The 17,236-nt window shown below is 40.5% G+C and overlaps 1 protein-coding gene across 3 annotated transcripts in view; it reads right to left on the reverse strand.

Annotated features, from left to right (window-relative positions):
• cdh4 (cadherin 4, type 1, R-cadherin (retinal)) overlaps positions 1-16,691 on the reverse strand; it is a 301,749-nt gene extending 285,058 nt beyond the window's left edge. For all 3 annotated transcript variants that reach the window (XM_079682215.1, XM_079682217.1, XM_079682216.1), the window contains exon 1: positions 16,256-16,691. In XM_079682215.1, the coding sequence (XP_079538341.1) occupies positions 16,256-16,420 (165 nt within the window). In that variant the 5' untranslated portion in view covers positions 16,421-16,691. The remainder of the gene's footprint in view (positions 1-16,255) is intronic.
• Positions 16,692-17,236: the final 545 nt, after the last annotated feature.

Raw genomic sequence — 17,236 nt, forward strand, 5'->3', positions numbered from 1 at the left:
TTAGTCAACACTTAACATACTGCCTCTCTCCAGAACCTAAGGTGATGGCTGCTCAGGAATCTCCAGGTTCAGATGAACTAATAAAACCCCCTTTCGTCACTCAAGTGCTCACAACACCTATGAGTCACTAATGGAACTCAATCAATAAGGCAGCCCGCGGGTCACAAAATACAGTCATCAGAGACAACACCAGCAACACCGAGCTATTCTCATTCTGTAGATTCTTCTACGGTGGAGATTTGTATAAACAATGCACAGGTAGTATGTTCATTTCAGTGAATAAAGATAAAGGGGAAAAGTATAGCAACAAAGAAATGAAATATGCAAAGAGAAGTATGTATAAATAAATCAGATCAGTATCTATGCCACATGAAAATTCTGCACTGGAGTGGAATTTGGATAGCTGTATCGCCTGAAAGCAAATTTCAATTAAATTCTGCTGAAAAGGAAGACCACTTTACAGACGAGACAGAAAATGCTATTTCTTTTTTTCCGAATACATTTCGCAATACTTCACATATATGTTCACAGACATTTACTGGAGTACAGACAGTGTTTGGCCTTGCACAAATTGCCTTTCCATTGATCTTTCTAAAATCAAGGAGCAGGTGAAGAGGAATAAACAAACTAAAGAAAGCCACTGTACACTTCAGTAACACGAAACAGCAGGCAGACAGTTAGCAACTGGTGAACACAGTGGAGCGTTTAGCAGCTAAAGAGCCACATATTTCCCTCAGGAGTTGGCAGGGAGCAAAACAACAAGAGGGAGAGTGAACGTTGGACTTCCCCTGCCATCAGGAGGCAAGGAGCACACGTCCAAAAAGAAAACTCATTTAGCAATTAACTTGCTCAATGTGTAAATAAACGTTATTAAGTGATCAGTTGTACAGTAAACCTTTTAAAGGTGGATCACATCACTCCAGTTTTGAGGTCTTTACACAGGCTTCCTCTCTGTCAGAGAATTGACTTAAAGAGCATCTTGCAGGTTTTTATTTGATCTACATTTATGCTTAAACTTGCTTGAAAATTACAATTAAAAAAGTGAATGCAGGATTTGATATGTTTTACGAGACATAAGGGCAGGAATTCAGAGGGAATGGAGCAATTTTGAGCTCTGCTCTTAAAAACGGCTTTTTTTTAAGGTCATACGTCAAACGCGTCATATTGCATCAGACAGGGGACACATCTCCGCTCTCTGACCGCGGGTATAGTAGAGTTGCGTTGAGTAGAGCGGTTGTGTTTTAAGGAGCTGGTATTTTTCGGTAGTTTCACATTGTATTTCACCATTTGTAATCATAGTGCAGTATTATGTTTGTGCAGGTTGCACAAATACCAGCCTGTCAGGACATCGAGTCCACAGTAAAAAGGACCGGAGCTAGAGTTCGTTCCTGGATGCGTTGTGCATCCACCTCCCTGCAGCACATACTCTCCACAGCTTTATCAGGAAACCGTATTACTTCTCTCTTCCCCCCCCCCCCTTCGCTGCTCTCTCTCTCTCTCTCCCCTCCGGTACACGGCACCGTAAGACATAGTGTGGAGTTGCATTAGGTAACGCTGTGGTGGCTGTACTGCTCCAGCCGTCTCCTTTGTGTTTGTTTGTTTCCCCCTGTCTGTGTTGTTTGTGTGTGCGTGGTGGCTGTCACTCCTGGCTCCCGGCTCAACCTCCACTCACCTGCTGCAATCAGCTGTGCACCCTCCCCGACTACACACCTGCTTTCCATCAAGCCATTTACAACGACATATCAACGGAAGCTCCACAACCTTTCTCCGCCAGATCGTCAAGTATCAGCCGTATCTCGCGTCTCTCCTCCGGTACACAGCACCGTAGTGTGGAGTTGCATTAGGTAACGCGAGATACGGCTGATACTTGCGCATTAGTTTCTGTTATGGATCAGTATCAACAGTCCAGACAGTAACGTTACTATATTATCAATGCTACTTTAGTTATAGCCTGATATATGATAGCTAACTTTACAATGTTGTGATGTGACGTTAGCTAACATTCTGTAGCTAACGCCGGTCACTCACCAAGATAGCTGCCCAGTTCTCCACTGGTTCTCCTCACACCACAGCTCAATTTCTTTCCGATGGCCGTTATTTCTTCTGATCCTTGGCTGCTCCTGGTCTCTTGGACACCTAGCAGGCTCATAATTATAAGGTTGTGGTCCGTCATATGCATTCGAATATTCATGTTCAACTTCTTCTGTGTCTTCTGTGTCGAAACTAGCATTGGGATCCATGTTTATGAATACGTTACACCGGCCGCTCTCCCCGTTGTGTCCCCCGTGTTACGTCACACGCGGGAGGTCACGTGCCGAGGTGTTTTTATGCGGAAGTGAACATTTCTTACAAAAACGACGCCAGATGTCACTGTAGTGTATATTTCTGTATATTTTTTTGAAAATCTAGTGTATTCATCATTTTCCTACACATTTATTCACAGGTTTCTTTAACTTGGAAGTTGCTCTTTAACATTGAGAGAGAAGAGAATGGTTCGGGACAAAATACAGTACATTATGAACCACGAAAAGTATCAGGTTGCCTGCGACGGGTCTGCAGTGTTTCCCCTACCATTGCCGGAGCCCCGCACCGGGCGCCCCCCCTGAGGTTCAAGGAGTTTTTTTTTTTTTTTCTTTCTTTGTTTTTTTTATGATACATATGTATAGCACCTAATTGCAACTAATCTATCTACTGTCACTTTTCACATTGAACATGTGCTCTTTTATTAAATAAATTAAACACTTTCATTTTAAGTTATGAGTGTAGTGTTTTTGACCCTAAGAAACACTGATGCATTCATCAATAACAATAATCCACAGCTCCTCTCTCTGCTCCAGAGGATTAAAATAATATATATATATATATATACATATATACATACACACATATACTGTACATATACAGTGGGGCAAAAAAGTATTTAGTCAGCCACCAATTATGCAAGTTCTCCCACTTAAAAAGATGAGAGGCCTGTAATTTTCATCCTAGGTATACCTCAACTAGGAGAGACAAAATGAGGAAAAAAAAAAAAAATCCAGAAAATCACATTGTCTGATTTTTAAAGAATTTATTTGCAAAAGATGGTGGAAAATAAGTATTTGGTCAATAACAAAAGTTCATCTCAATACTTTGTTATATACACTTTGTTGGCAATGACAGAGGTCAAACGTTTTCTGTAAGTCTTCACAAGGTTTTCACACACTGTTGCTGGTATTTTGGCCCATTCCTCCATGCAGATCTCCTCTAGAGCAGTGATGTTTTGGGGCTGTCGCTGGGCAACACGGACTTTCAACTCCCTCCATAGATTTTCTATGGGGTTGAGATCTGGAGACTGGCTAGGCCACTCCAGAACCTTGAAATGCTTCTTACGAAGCCACTCCTTCGTTGCCCGGCGGTGTGTTTGGGATTATTGTCATGCTGAAAGACCCAGCCACGTTTCATCTTCAATGCCCTTGCTGATGGAAGGAGGTTGTCACTCAAAATCTCACGATACATGGCCCCATTCATTCTTTCCTTTACACGGATCAGTCGTCCTGGTCCCTTTGCAGAAAAACAGCCCCAAAGCATGATGTTTCCACCCCCATGTTTCACAGTAGGTATGGTGTTCTTTGGATGCAACTCAGCATTCTTTCTCCTCCAAACACGTCTAGTTGAGTTTTTACCAAAAAGTTCTATTTTGGTTTCATCTGACCGTATGACATTCTCCCAATCCTCTTCTGGATCATCTAAATGCTCTCTAGTAAACTTCAGACGGGCCTGGACATGTACTGTCTTAAGCAGGGGGACACGTCTGGCCCTGCAGGATTTAAGTCCCTGGCGGCGTAGTGTGTTACTGATGGTAGCCTTTGTTACTTTGGTCCCAGCTCTCTGCAGGTCATGGACTAGGTCCCCCCGTGTGGTTTTGGGATTTTTGCTCACCGTTCTTGTGATCATTTTGACCCCACGGGGTGAAATCTTGCGTGGAGCCCCAGATCGAGGGAGATTATCAGTGGTCTTGTATGTCTTCCATTTTCTAATAATTGCTCCCACAGTTGATTTCTTCACACCAAGCTGCTTACCTATTGCAGATTCAGTCTTCCCAGCCTGGTGCAGGTCTACAATTTTGTTTCTGGTGTCCTTTGACAGCTCTTTGGTCTTGGCCATAGTGGAGTTTGGAGTGTGACTGTTTGAGGTTGTGGACAGGTGTCTTTTATACTGATAACGAGTTCAAACAGGTGCCATTAATACAGTTAACAAGTGGAGGACAGAGGAGGCTCTTAAAGAAGAAGTTACAGGTCTGTGAGAGCCAGAAATCTTGTTTGTTTGTAGGTGACCAAATACTTATTTTACAGAGGAATTTACCAATTAATTCATTAAAAATCCTACAATGTGATTTTCTGGATTCTTTCCCCCCATTCTGTCTCTCATAGTTGAGGTGTACCTAGGATGAAAATTACAGGCCTCTCATCTTTTTAAGTGGGAGAACTTGCATAATTGGTGGCTGAATAAATACTTTTTTGCCCCACTGTATATATCCCAACACCCCCCCCCCCCCGCTCAGGCAGCACCCCCCAAAGCAGTAAACCTAGGGGAAACACTGCATTGCCTGTACTGCACTGTCATTTTAGCTATTGTATTTTATACCTGTATTATCCTATATTAGCCTATTTGATTTCTTCTTTGTTGTTAAATGTTTTTAATGACACTTTTACAATGTGATTCTGTTGCACTATATTGTAACGTTCTTAATGTTTTACCTTTTTGTAAAGCACTTTGAATGCCTCGTGTGCTATAAAAATAAATGTGCCTTGTCTTTTAGCGCTAACAGAAGGTGGCCGAAAGAATGCCTTGATGAAAGAAAGTAGAAGATTCTTTTAGTGGTTCATGAGACATTTAGCCTATTTATATGTTGTAATTAGAGTGCACTTAAGGCATCGTGAAAAACAGATTCAGTCTACCCTACTGTAAATTCCCCCTGTGCTATATTACACCTCCACACGTCAGTGAGGCACCCGGCTGCCAAACCACAAAGCAGAACTACTCTCCAGTCAATGTGCCGCTGTGTGTACTTAAGATGGCTTTTGTCATTTAAAAGTGAAGCAGCTTCTGCATTTTCCCTCTATCCTCTTCTTCATCACCTGTCTCAAGTGCACGTCCCTCCTCAGGCTATTTGTAGGCCGGTCATTTGAAGCTACTGCTCAAATGGGCTATTGAGTTGTTGTCCAATTCAACTTAAAATGCTTTGTTTCTCTTTTTGACTTGCACCAGCATTCCAGAGTGAAACATAATCCACGTGTGTGTAGCATACAGAGGAAGAGGAGTTTGTTTTGATCTCAGGTTTTAAGATGATGGCATGTGACCCCTCTTCCTTTCAAAACCACAAAGTCCCTCTCCGCTGCTGCTGCTACTTCACCTTCCTCAGGATCAGGTGGCGTTGATAAAAGCTTTCAGAGAGGGGCTGGGGACGTGTGGGCGGAGAGTATGAGATGATGCACGTTCAGATGTTTGAATGCACAGCGCCTGATGATAGAGAACCTTCGAAAGTCAACTCCCAAGGTCACCCTATCATTATTTTCTTATAGATTTTCTTATAGTTTTTTCTTCAGCTTTCATGAGCTGGTTTGCTTACAATCCTGCTTTGATCCTTTGTTCCATCTCTGTAAGATTCTCTCATACTCTGTTATACTCATTAGTGATTTGGCCCCATTCATTCCCAATTAATGGAACGACCTGTGCAGTGGAGTGGGGTGACATATTGTGTTAAGCACCAAAATGTAATGACTTTGTATGTGTTTTTATCTTAAGTGACTACATGTGACCTTTAATCAACACATCTCTGTTTCTTACTCTTCCTTCTTGTATCCATTCCAAGTTGATGCTGTAGGGTAAGAGAGTGTGAGCTGGAAATAAACAACAGACATCAGCGTAATTATGAGAGGCTTCTCGTGTATCAGATGCTTCGCTCTGTTAATTGGTGATACAAAACAAAATCAAACAGAATCCACAAGATGCATTCAGGGTATCCTATATCCAGACAAAAAATCCAACCACAAGCAGCAGAATAAAGAGGCTCTTTTTCTGTGAACTAACTGTTTTTCCCTTCTCTCCCTCTCTTGGCTCCTAATAAGTGTGATCAGAGCTGAATGGCCTAACAGCCTGACCCTCATTATAACCAAAAGTAATAAGGATAAGACACCAGTGAACCAGGCCTCATTAGGCCTGTAGCTGGAAGACTCGTCGAGGGTCATCATCCGAGACGTCTTGCACTGCTCCTGACACTTCTGCTTTCCCATTGTCTCACAACTACCCACAAAGCATTGTTCTCCAGCCAACGGCGTCACAATTAAATGGAAGGAATTATTAAAGAACTCTGATTTGGGATATCCTTTGCTCTTCACTGCTATTAATATGCTATTTCTATTACTCCATACAGGCTGCTGGACCGTGCACCATTTTAAAATGCGTGATGCATTGCAACTATTTTCTGTCATGCACTGTTTACCGCAAAGCCCTGAATCGATTAATTTAAACCATGCACTCCGTGAGAAATGACAAGCAGGCATGCCATAAGACAAGCGACTGTTGTCTGCTTCCTGGTAATACATTCAATAAGCCATAACGTCTTTTAACCTTCAATTCTGACCATGTGTGCATACTTCTGTTATCCTATTGATTTAATTATAGACTGGATGACTTCTGTGTGTCTTGCAGGTCAGTGAAAAGGAGATGTCGGTACAAGTGGAGCTCCGTGGATGAATTCATTCATCGAGTGAGCTAGACTGAACATTTACTGGGAAATGTAAATCATTAGTTGTAATCATTTCCTGCTAGAGTAACTTTATGTCCTCTCGGGTACGCCCAGACCGGGTTAAAAGGGCCCATGTCATGCTTTTCCGGTTATTACCCGTCCCCTTGTGTGTTATGAAGGTTTTTATGCATCTAAACGGTCTGCAGAGTCACAAACCCTCAAAGTACACCCTGTAGCGAGTAAAACTCTAACACAGAAAAGACCTTTCTATGCTGCCCCAGAACGCCTCGTTGGAGATTTCTCTTTTTCCATTGTTTGCTTCCTGGGTTCTGTGACGTGTGAACACCCAAATCAACAACAAATGGCCGGATTGGCCCAAATGGACCAATCCGCGGAGCACCTCACACACCAGGATCCCTTGGCTAACTAACAGGGAGTCCCCATTGACTTGCGTAGAGCTCCCTGAAAGCTGGTAATAGACGAGTTGGGATGGCGGAGAAATGCTCTCCACAGACCCATTCTCACAGCGTTAGAAACCTTTTTCTTACTCAATATCAAGCCACACTTATTGTTTTTATTTCGGCTGTGAGTGTTTGTGTGTGCTCAGGATGAGTTTGGCGCTGTCCCGCCGACCCAGAAACCTGTCCGCTCCTCACAACGTCCCGACTAATCAGAGCACACTGGGCTCACAGGGAGGGGGGGGGGGGGGGGGGGGTCAGGAGCTCCAACAAGGCGTTTAGGACAGATAGTGAATACACATACTATACAGAGATGCTGTATGAGAAACCAATGTGATTTTGGAAAATTGCACGATGTAAATCTATTCTAGTAGACCTCAACAATGCAATTATGATCAGTAGAAATGGCCAAGACATGGGAGCTTTAACAAAACCACAAATCCCTTGTTGCTTGCCTCTTCTTTCTTTTCCATCTTACCTGATGGATCTCTGAACTCCACCATGACTGTACGGAGCAAATGCAGCGAGCCTTTCCTTCAGCAGAGACACAAGAATCAGCCTAAGATTGCTGGGTAGCGCCACTGACAAAGAGAGACAGAATGACAGAAAGACAACAATCAGCAGGAGCAAAGAAGTAGCTGCCGAGCTACAAAAGAAGAGTGGGTTTTCTCTGAACAACGCACAGCATAAATTGTATCTGTGAAAATTGGAAATCCCAACCATCCTCAGGCCGGCTCATACAACTGACAGAAGGACCAGCTAAGAGAGCAGGCAGTACAACACGGCTACATTTAAGTTGATGTACATGTGTTTGTTTGGTCATTTGAAGTATTTAAAATAAATAAATAAATATTAGGTATTCCAATACGTATGTCAAATATAGTATGTCAAAGATACCAACATGCTGTCGCATTTTGCAGTTATGCACCCAGCATGCTTTCCTGGTTATTTTGACCCACAATTCTTTACGCAGCAGATATATGAGCAAAGTTCAAGACGCCATGTTTAGAAGTAGTATGTCTTAATAGTATGCGTACTGCATAATAGCCATTGATATGCTTTGGTTGTAGTTATTAAAGTAATCATGAGACGGGTGAGACTAAATCGATTAATTGGCTATTATTATCGCTATTCCAATGTGGTGCCCGAAATGGAATTTAAAAGTTTAATTCTGTTATCCAATGTAAATCCTTATTTGATTTTTAAATACCTTTAATCTTTTGCATGTAGAGAGCACCAGAAAGAAAAATAAATATTTGTATTCATGAACCCTCAGCAGTTTCAGCTTTATTTTTCAATGATTTTCCAAAAACATTCATTCTCCTCAAGCGAAGTTGCTGTTCACGAATTGCATTTTGCAACAAAAGTCAATTTGTTTAAACGGTCTAGCATAATTGTAAAACAAACAGACTTTGAATATGGATAAAGCAAGCATAATTACGGGGCTCTCCGTAGACACATTTGTCTGACCGAGAACAGAGAGGTATTTTAATAAACAAGCCTGTACGGTGTCCTGAGCAGAGCAGCTCTTAACTTCAGTTTAATGATGTTGAATGTTCCAACAAGACTATATCCGAGTGTAATAACACAGCCTATTAAGGGTCCAGCAGGATGATCACAGGTCGGAGAGACCCAGGGGACTGTAGTTTGAAACCCATTAGACCACACTATGATAGGATGAACATGACTTCAGCTCTTACAGGTCAGTTTAATGATCTGACTAATGCAACAAATGATTGTTTCATCTAGAAAACAGACGAGGTGAGGTCATCAAATGCCTTTTATTGAATCAACTTCAGTTTTTTTTACAAGGAAAACTGCACATTTTTGAAGCTGGAACCTTAAAAGAAATGATTGAATGATCAATAAATCAATGATAAATGTAATGCTGATCCCCTGCTGATCAATTCATCTCCAATTAGTAAAGTAAACAAACAATACATTTACCAGTCCTGGCTTTGAGCTCCTGATGAATAAGGTCGTTTGATGTTTTTAATGACATTACATTTTTTTTTTTTATCCAAAGCGACTTACATACTCATTACTGTTGACAATCCCCACAGGAGCAATTTGGAGGGGAAGTGTCTTGCCCAGGGACACAACGACATGCTGACTGCAGTGAGGTTTGAACCTGTGACCCCCTGATCCCAACACCTACGGACAACCCACTACGCCACACGCCCCCATAAATCAGTAATTAAATTGCAGGTTTACTTAAAACAAGGCTTGAAAATCTTGTGATATGTGAATAATGTATTTTCTGTTATATTGATTAAAATGCTGTTATAGATCTAAAAATAGGTCGATAAAAAGGCAGAATCTCAGTTTCAGGGATCTGTCCATGGTGCTGAAGTGTGGTTTGTGCAGCACTGAAGCCGTTGGCTTGTTGCCGGGGACTACAGGTTTGTGAAGCTCCCGAGTCAAACATTCCCATGTGAGTTAAAGCATCAATAAAACTGTGAAAGTGTATAAAGTGTCATATTTGATCATTTTTACTTAAAGGACTGAGGACCAAAATGTCATCAATGAAGTAGGAGAAAGTGATTGACGAAGAAGCACAGGGCTTTTCGGCTACTGTCACAGAGACGCAGAGCTCACATAAATTCAGAGTGCTCGTGTTGGCAGGAAGTGCGCTTCACACGGTAAGCTCAATAATCGACCAAGTGGATCTCAGCTCACTCCCAGAGGACCGAAGCCAACCCTGAAGTGACACAAGTCAATGCAGGTGCTCAGTGTTGACACACACTGTCCAATCAACAACATTCATCCAATATTCTTTCTAAAGACGGGCACACAGCAACATGTCTTAGTATGCTTGTGGGGACCCTTTATTGATTATCTAGAATAGAGGGTTGCACAATTAATCGAAATGTTATCAAAATTGCAATATCGACTAGTGTAATATTGAAATAGCAGGAAGCACATGTGAGAATACTGTTTTCATTGTATTGTGAAGCTGCAGGGTTACTCAAGCCTACACAAAATCATATTGTACAGACTAAATAAATACATATTTGTTTGATACTAATATATCACAAGATATCAATTATTTATATAATATAGCTGTAATTATTCCTCTTGTCCATAATTTTCGAGAACTGATTTCTTACTTGTGCCATTTCAATGTAACACATGAGGGCCAAAATCAACAACAATACATTATAATCTAAGCAATCTACAAAATCCCTCTCTGTGTTATCGTCCAACAACAGCTTCTTTTAGGGAAAACAAAAACAGGTAGACTTGTACAATTGTGTTGGCATGTGTAGCCATGATGGTCAGATAAAGATATATTATGTTTGACCTCCACCAACAAGGTTATGTTTTCAGTTATGTGTGTTGTTTGTATGTCTGTCTGGTGGATTATAGATAATGGACAGGAAGGATTTTAATGTAACATGGTGGGAGGATGTAGTAAGGGCCAAGGAACAACACATTACATTTTGGAGTGGATCTGAATCACAGGGCCCTTCATATATTGACACTAGAGAGGTAGTGGAAGTGTGGTAGGCACAATAATAGAATCTACGCTTGATAAGGCTAAAGCCTATTTGGAAAAGGTTATGTAAAATAGATGTTATACAAACATCCTTAAAGTATCTGTAGGCCTTAGGTGCTTCTGAAGTGTTTGATCTCTTCGTAATCCGATTGGACCAATACTTACTTCAGACACAGACAATATGGCTACTCTATGAAGTAGCATACAAATATACTAAGGTGTAAGGTGCATAAATACCCGCAAAAGCAAGCTTCCTTCCATATCTACACTTTATATAACATGCTGTTTGTCTTTGCCTTTTACATGGTTACCTACAGTATTTTCTAGGTCCTTTTTCAATTTTGTTACGTTGAGTAAAAGCAGAAATAGCTTCTATCATTATCCAGTAAACGCGTTGCTTTGAGTTTGGCTACTTCAATGAGACCAACCGATTTGTTAAGGGCCCTTTTAACAATTTGTAAGCACATAGTTGGCCCCCTACCATTAGGAATCTAAGGAACCTCGGGTAATAAATCAGAAGTGGTTCCATTGGTTCAACCCTGCAATTATACCAGTGTTAAAAATAACTTCATACATCATTATTCTGTTAAGAATTTGTTCTTCAAAGGAAATATGCTAAGTGAAAAGGGAGATTGAAAGCAGCAGAAAGAGAGCCTTCTTGTTGGAAAAACTCTAAAGTGCCATATGCGTACAGCATCTAAGCTCATATGAGACCTTCCTGCCGCAAAATGCTTGTTTGGGTATGTGCACTTCACAGATTTGATGCTTCTGTCCCCAGCACGGGCACAGATGGCCCTGCTCTCTCTAATCCACCCCATCTGCAAAGCTGCCGTCCCACAAAATCACTCTTGTACCTGCCATTGTTTTCTTGATTGCTTCCTGTACCTCTGACTTTGGCCTTAGGGATAACATCGATTAGGAAAAGACCACTCTCTATTTATTATCATTATGTATTTTCCTCAGCCATGCTCCGCTTTGAGAACTATTCCTGAACTGCCGGAGCCAATTAATGTCCAAACAGATGTGCAACGCCGAGAGCTAAGCTTTGCCGCAGGGGTCAAGCAGCCAGAATCGAATCTCCTCGACAGAATTGCATTTCCGCCAATATGGCCCCAGACCTGCTGACCTGCTCTAGGGCCAACAAAAGAGTGGACAGCTTCTGCGTAATCACATGTTGTAATTGCAGTGGAATAACTCTACATGACCTGAGAGCAGCAACGCGTTGGTGTCTGGTCGTGTTGTGTTGGACTCATGGCTGCGGAGACTAAGCTGCCAACAACAGAAAGCCTAATGAGGAGAAGTGCCTCAGTTCTATTTGATTCTTAATGTGTCCTATGATCATGTCTTTGATGTGCGTTCCCATGTCTTTTCTCTCCTCATTTCATTCTGATTTGTGTTTGCGGAGAAAGGAGAGGGAGATGCAAACACAGAGGAATGAAATACCTGAGGCAAAAGTGGGACTTTACACTTGAAAGTGGAAAGCATTACTTATGCATTAGGTATGTCTTTGAAGAACCCAAAGCATGCGTATTTCCCTATTCCTTCCCCCAAAAATAATACCGATAAAATCAATTATTCATATGTAAATGTTTGTTTCACTTCAAAAACAAGTATGACATGAGCCTTGATGTTGGAATAACTGTTCCTGCAGTAACCCACACTCACAATGCCCTCTTTGGAAGTTTGTACTTTTCTTCTAAAGTTATTCAGAGCCGTCCTGAATAAACATTGATTTCCAACAGATACATAAAGCCAGTCCATGTTCTTTATGTTAATGTTATCAAGCAACATTTAAACTAAATGACCTGTAAAACCGGAAAAAGGGAGGATGTCAGTTCCTTTTTTAAAGAAGAGTGCAAGAGTTCAAATGTAGGCAAGAACTCAGAGAAGAAAACAAGATTAAAAGGAGGTGTATCCAAAGCTTAGTCAACAACTGTTCTGAGACAAATGATCAAGTGCACTCTGCTGATTTTCTTTGTTAATTGTGTGCATTCCTTAGTTAAGAACATTATGATTAAAATACAACTCTACTGGATAAACTCCGTGCTTTGGAATTGAATTACTTCAGTATTAAATACTTTGAGCTGATTAAACTCAGAACCGTTTAATTTTTAATTTCATAAAAGCAAAACACAATCATCATCAGGTGAACTTCAGAAATTACCCGTAGAACTATTGTGCTAATTTATTTAACAACATTATCATACAATATAAGCTCCTGATGAGTTCCTGATGGTCTGCGCAGACAAATGAAAATATCTGCAGTTACATGTTCATTAGTTAAGAAGCTCTTGGCGATGCACAGCTTCATGATTAGTGAGTTTTTTCATTTGTAATTTTCAGCACTCGGGGAAGGAAGGAGAGGGGAATTCTGCAGATGAAGCCCATAATTAAGCTTGATACCTAGACCAGATGTTTCAGATACAAGGTGAAGAGTTTTTACATAAAGATTAGGTCCAAACTTTGTGGTGAAAATGTACCCAAAAAACCCTCATTACTCTGGGTTTAATAATGGATAAAGAATGGGTTGCATAATGGAAATGCCATGCAGACCCAACTCGGAATCAGCAGTGTATCTGTACGTCAGCTGATCTCCACTGATCACCAAGAAAATCCAACTCATCAAAACAAGTTTCCCTTGTGACGCCTATTTTCACTAGAACAACAATCATCTACATTCAAGTAACACAACAACCCTCTACCGTTCGTGGGGATAATAACAGAAGCAAATTAAGCGGACCATATCATTGAGAAACCTCATCCGCGAAAAAGAGGATAGGATGGTAACCAACTTACGCTATAGGAATGTCCTTGACTAATTTGAATGACTCATCTAACACTCATATCCTTTTGTCAACTAATGAATAACTTGGGCTGATTTAATCGACAGATCTGCAAAATAAAGCTTCTCTATAGAGAATCTTGCATAAATTAAGTAATGCGTTTACCAGACACGGTCTCTTACACACGCACTTCTCACCCCAACCAGTCTCATGTGATTAGGCAATGAGACCTGCAAACGATGACTCAGGAAGATTGTTATACTATACAATTTCCATAAACATAAGACGTTCTGCACATTGGCTGTTAAAACTGGATCGCCTTGAAAATGCAGATTTATCTCATAAGTGTAGGGTTGAAATGGAAAAATTAAGGCTCATCCTGATTGGTTAAAAAAAGTACAGTTTGAAGGGTCTGTGTGAAGGATTTCTACTTAATTGATTATTTACAGTTACATATTGGCATCAGTATCAAAGAGAAAAGGAGCCTACTCTGGTATTCCACATATCGAGCCCAGTTCAGTCATTGCATGCCGTCTTATCTATTATTCCTTATTATTTAAATCAGGCTGGATAGCACCTAAGCACCAGTGATGGAAGTTAGCAGATAAAGTGACACAGTTGGCCGTAACAAGGCTATTTCAGTCGGCGAGATAGTTCATTTTCTCCGTAAATGTTTCATTCAACAATTCATCTCTGACAGATCAATTGTATTTGAGCCGGATCTTGCAAGGGCTAAAGCGAAGCCCCTCCTTTGCAATGTTAAATGACCTCTGGAACAATTTGATTATGATGTCTTGCTGACAGACAGATTTATCACAGGAGTGGAGCCATGTAATGGATATGAGCACAGCTCTGGCGACAGGAGGGAAGACGGTGGGAGTGAGGGATGAAAGATGGAGGAGAAGAAGCAGGAGAGAATGGACTGTAAAGCCTGGCTAAGTAATCCATTTACATATGTGTCATATGATAAATAAATGACAAATGACTATTCTTCTCGTTGCCCCAGTAAAAGTGAATTATGATTTTAAAGTACCAGCGGCATGTTAACTTCACTCAGAGCAAATGGATCCTGGAGGAGCAATTTTACCACGAAACTGTAAACACTGATTACATTTATGGCCCTGTTTGAAGCCAGAGTGCTAAACATCACTCTGACAACATCTTCTTTGCTGATATCACCAATTATATTCCAACAAGGCAGGTCTAATGAAACTGGATGTGTTTTCTTTAAGCTTTGGCCTGTATGCTTGACACATTGTTAGCAGTGTTGACATCTCTGCAGACACAGCACACGGGGGTCTTAAAGCCTGGATGTGCTCCAATTTAACAACACGGCCCAACAAAAAAACAAGCATTTTCAAAATGTCACCACTGAGACTTTACTCCTCTATATTCACGGCTTATTTCTGTCTTCACCGGTTGTCTCTCAGCACTGGGCTGAACTCTATAACGCTACGCACAATGGAAATACAAGCAAGACTAACTCGTGTGACATTTGTTTGGGGACATGGGTGATGTCTGGGGTCTTTCCACGATGGATGGAGGACCAGTGTTAACTGTGCCGCTGATGGAGACCTCTGCCAGGCAACAAGTGCTGACATTATTCTTTCTGCCCGCACTTTACTATCAATCAAGTTTTGCGAGTGTTTCCACAGAGACTAGGGACAAAGGTGAGGTAAGGATGGGGAGTACGTAAGGACAGCTTATCTGTCACAAAGTGAATCAGGACAGCAGCAATAATTTGACTAGCCCTGACAGACCTTTCACTTTGACTTTTCTCAGACTTAGGCCGCTGTCAAACTGACAACAGATTTGTTTCCTTGTGGCAAGCCAAGGAAAGTCACTGTCAGTCTTCTGGCAGCATACAAAATGGGAAGGGAAATTGATATCAGGATCAAGGCCATATGAATGTCCTATAAGTAATGGATATAGGTGAATATTACTCCACTAAATTTATTTTAACACTCACAGTTAGTTACTTTGTACATATAAAAACACATGATAGGCTGATTTGGTATAAAGCACCAGTGTACTTGGTCCATAATGACAAAGTGCAATACCAAAATTATTATATTATGTAAAAAAAAAAAGAGGTTAATATAATAACCATAATAATAAAGTACTGTGAGTAGATCCATACTGCATAACTACTAAGTACTTTTGATACTCAAAGTACATTCAGCTCATAATAACTGTGTACTTGTACAGAATGAGTGCTTTCAGTATATGTCGATGCTATTACTTTTCTACTTTTACTTTAGTAGAATTTTGAAATCACGACTTTTCCTTGTAGTGGAATATTTAGAAACTCTAGTATTTGTACTTCTCTTTAATAAAGGATCTGTGTATTTTTTTCTAACACTGTTATGTAGGCTACCGTACACCTCAAATGATAACAACCAGCATTGTTTATTATGTAGTCCAGATGCTAGGAAAATGTGGGCGTTTCATTTAAATGCAAATAAAGTCACGAAAGAAACCACGGAAACAATGCAATTTACCTTAAGGCCACAAATAGCAACTAATCCTAAAGGCTCATTTGCTAGGGTGGTGTGCAAACATGGCGTACATATCAGTAATACACAGTGTTTTTTAGCCACATAAGCTCATGCTAAGCTAAACTGACAACAAGAAACCTAATGAGTGTTTGCTGAACACTGACATAGTATCTGGACAGAGATAGTCCATTAAAAGATGCAAACAAGATGTTGTTACACCAAATATAGCGGTACAAGTTTGACAGTAGTTCATACAGTATACAGGCTACTTTAAAATAATTAGTTCTTACCTGTTGTTGAGCTTCACAAATGTTCATTGCTGTCTCCTGCACTTCGTCTAGTATCCACTTTTTGGAACAACTTCGCGCTAGGCACTCACATATCCTTCTTCTTTGTCGCTTGAAATAGTCTCCTTGGAACAAAATCCAGCCAAATGTCCATGTATCTTCTGTCATAGTCCTTGAACACTTGACAGTTGTTGCAAAGTGCGTAGCTGTCAAGGCTAATTAGCTTACCGACAGTCATCACTAATTATCCCAGGTGAGCCAAGTGCGTGGGGTAGGCTATCACCTAAATATTGCCGTTGTAACGGTTTAAAAACCCGGTGCTGGAAACAGCAAATGGGATAATGAGTTTAAAAGCCGCACTGATTCATTTGTTTATATTATAATTGTTTAAAACATGTCATTATCTGTGTCCCATTGCAGCCGCCGCAGTGTTCCCTTCTGTTCGTGGTAAATTACGGTGGCTCGGAGACATCAAAGACTCCAACACTTAAGTTATTGTTGCCATGGTTTTTGTCTCGTTATTTTCGGTTATCTGTTGGACATCACCTAGGCCTACATTTACTTAATCACTGTACAAAATATGAACTTTAATGGACTATTTTCATTATAGGCTATGCTATTTCTAACTTTTACTCATTTATAAGAACATGCTTTTCATATTTAGTTCATTCATAACACTAAATCAACTGATAAATTGTGATATAGGCTATTTGCCACCCAGCATTATATAGCCTACAGAGATCAAAATCGTATTCATCTTGTCATTCAACAATAAGGTTTTCAATCAACAATAGAAGACAGAAAACAAAAAGTCCAACATGACAACATTGCGAAAATAAGACAACTGTACGTTACTTGTGTATTTTCATGTTATTTTCATATTTTATTCCACTACATTTATGAGAACATACTTTTTCTGTATAGTTCACTCATTTGACTAAATAACCTTAAAAATCATGACGTATTAGCTACCCAGCAGTATAC

The sequence above is a fragment of the Notothenia rossii genome (genome assembly GCF_949606895.1).
Source record: "Notothenia rossii genome assembly, chromosome: 5".
NCBI classification, from domain to species: domain Eukaryota; kingdom Metazoa; phylum Chordata; class Actinopteri; order Perciformes; family Nototheniidae; genus Notothenia; species Notothenia rossii.